General features: G+C 39.4%; 1 protein-coding gene across 1 annotated transcript; it reads right to left on the minus strand.

The window, feature by feature from the left end:
- Positions 1-1,514: 1,514 nt before the first annotated feature.
- Positions 1,515-1,816, minus strand: LOC141518851 (small EDRK-rich factor 1). Its single transcript, XM_074231214.1, has one exon. The coding sequence runs from the start codon at positions 1,786-1,788 to the stop codon at positions 1,591-1,593; it is 198 nt and encodes a 65-aa protein (XP_074087315.1). The 5' UTR covers positions 1,789-1,816; the 3' UTR covers positions 1,515-1,590.
- Between the last annotated feature and the right edge of the window lie 478 nt (positions 1,817-2,294).

Below are 2,294 nucleotides of genomic sequence, written 5' to 3' on the forward strand. Positions count from 1 at the left end.
AATAATTGCAAAGTACTTAAGATAATATTAACATAGTGCTATATAAATGTAAGTTATTATTATTATTATTATTATTATTATTATTATTATTATACTCATCTCAGGTTATTATATGCATTATTATTATTATTATTATTATTATTATTATTATACTCATCTCAGGTTATTATATGCATTATTATTATACACATCTCAGGTTTCCTTTCCCACACTTAATAGTAAAGTTTGTCAGAGAGACCTTGAGAATGTCCTTGTATCACTTCTTTGGAACACCTTGTGACCACCTGCCTTGTGTGAATTCTCCATAAAATAGTCTTTTAGATAAACATACCTTTGACATTTGAACAACATGATTAGCCCATCAGAGTTGTGCTCTGTACAGTAGGATTTAATTGCTTTGAAATTCAACTCAAGAGGATCTCAGTGTCTGGTACTTTATCTTACCATTTTATTCTCTTCAGAATCTTCCTAAAACAAATGGAAGCAATGCAGTTTCCTGGAATGGTGCTGGTAGATTGTTCAAGTTTCACAGACATACAACAATGAGGTCATCACAATGACTCTGTAGAACTTCAATCTGATAAACAGCTGAAGTATTAACTTCACCTCTCACACTTTCTTTCTAAGCCTTCCGAACACTGAGCTGGTTCTGGCAATGTGTACAACAACCTCATCATCTGTAATCATCCCTGAAAAGTATTCTGCCAAAGTGAGGGTCCTCTCCAATCATCCAGAACCATATCTGGCCCCCATCTGACTTCAGAGGAGAAAGCATAGCCCTCCCTCACTTAAATTCAATTCACTTGCATGTCAGGGCATCACATTCCTCTTTCAAGAAGAAAGGGCATGGGGGTGGCCAGGTGGTGCAGTGGATAGAGCACCAGCCCTGGAGTCAGGAGTACCTGAGTTCAAATCCAGACTCAGACACTAAATAATTACCTAGCTGTGTGGTCTTGGGCACTGCCTTACAAAAACCTAAAAAAAAAAAGAAGAAGAAAGGGCAAACAACAACTGCATTTCTCTATGCTTCACTTGCACTTTTAATGAAGTTAAACACTGCCATTTTTGAGATGTATGAATTGTTCTATTAAATGCTGTAGAGTTCTTGCAGCTTCTGAATTTCCCCACATTTTCATCAAACTAATCCTGATGTTTGCAAATGTTCTGACCCAGATGAGCAATGCAGTTCTGTACACCGAGTCTCTGAAAGTTATCCACTCTTTCTCTGCTCTACTATTTCGGTTGCTGCCCTCCAGGTCAACAATAAGCTATTTCCACATGGAGAAGCACTCCAATATGTTGATACTGAGGTTCTTGACAATCCTCTTTCCTTGGAGTCACCACTTTTGTTGAGTGTGAATGTTTAGCTTGGAGAGGATGTCTATGATGCCTTTGTCACTTTCACATTCAGCCTGTCTCTTCTCCTTACAGTGGCATAATCTAGTTAACGTCAGTGCATGCTGCAAGGATACATTCACGATGTTTTTTTTTAAAAGATATGATAAATTGTTAGATATCTAATGGCTTGTCATTCTACAAACTCTTGATTTCAGATCCTTTGATCCACCTGGTTCTTCGAATTACTGTGGATCATTTTTCACCTGTCTGCAGAGATTTCTTCTCATTAGCAGCCTTCTGCTTTTGTTGCATTATTTCAGAATCCCTCTGTTTTCTCTGGGAAGCAGACAGACTATCTTCTTTTCTTTTTCCCTTGCTAATCTCCTGTGTTTTCTTCATGTTTTTCTGACGGGCAAGTTCCCGCTGGTTTCCACGGGCCGTCGCGACCATCCGAGTCTCCGAGGGAGCTGACGCCTCCGACAATGCCCCGCCCAGCGCCGCAGCCGCAGGAGCGATCCGGACCATTTACAATGTTTTTGTTGCATTTAGGCAAATGAAGGCAGTATTACCCAAGTCTTCAGTAGTAAGTGACTACTGTTATTACTACTTCTGACTCCATTCTTCCAAGGACTCCCTATCATATCTAATAGTCTATGCCTACTTTTGTATGAAAGTTACCCAGAACCATAAACTTGTCTTCTTTTGGCATATTAATAATGAGAATCTCCAGGGCTTCAGAAAATTTTTCTTTGACCTCATCAGTGTTCATCATGGTAGGAGCATAAGCACTGATGATGATGTGGTACTTTCCATAAGTGGCAGTTGCATTGTCATGAGCTTGTCATTCACTCCTTTTGGGAGGCATACAAGTGTGTTGACTAGATCAAGTCTAATTGCTTCACAGCACCCCTCATCACAGCAACCACTCCAGAAAAACATGTATTTGTCTCAGACTT

Source organism: Macrotis lagotis, chromosome 1, assembly GCF_037893015.1.
Source record: "Macrotis lagotis isolate mMagLag1 chromosome 1, bilby.v1.9.chrom.fasta, whole genome shotgun sequence".
Taxonomy (NCBI): Eukaryota; Metazoa; Chordata; class Mammalia; order Peramelemorphia; family Peramelidae; genus Macrotis; species Macrotis lagotis.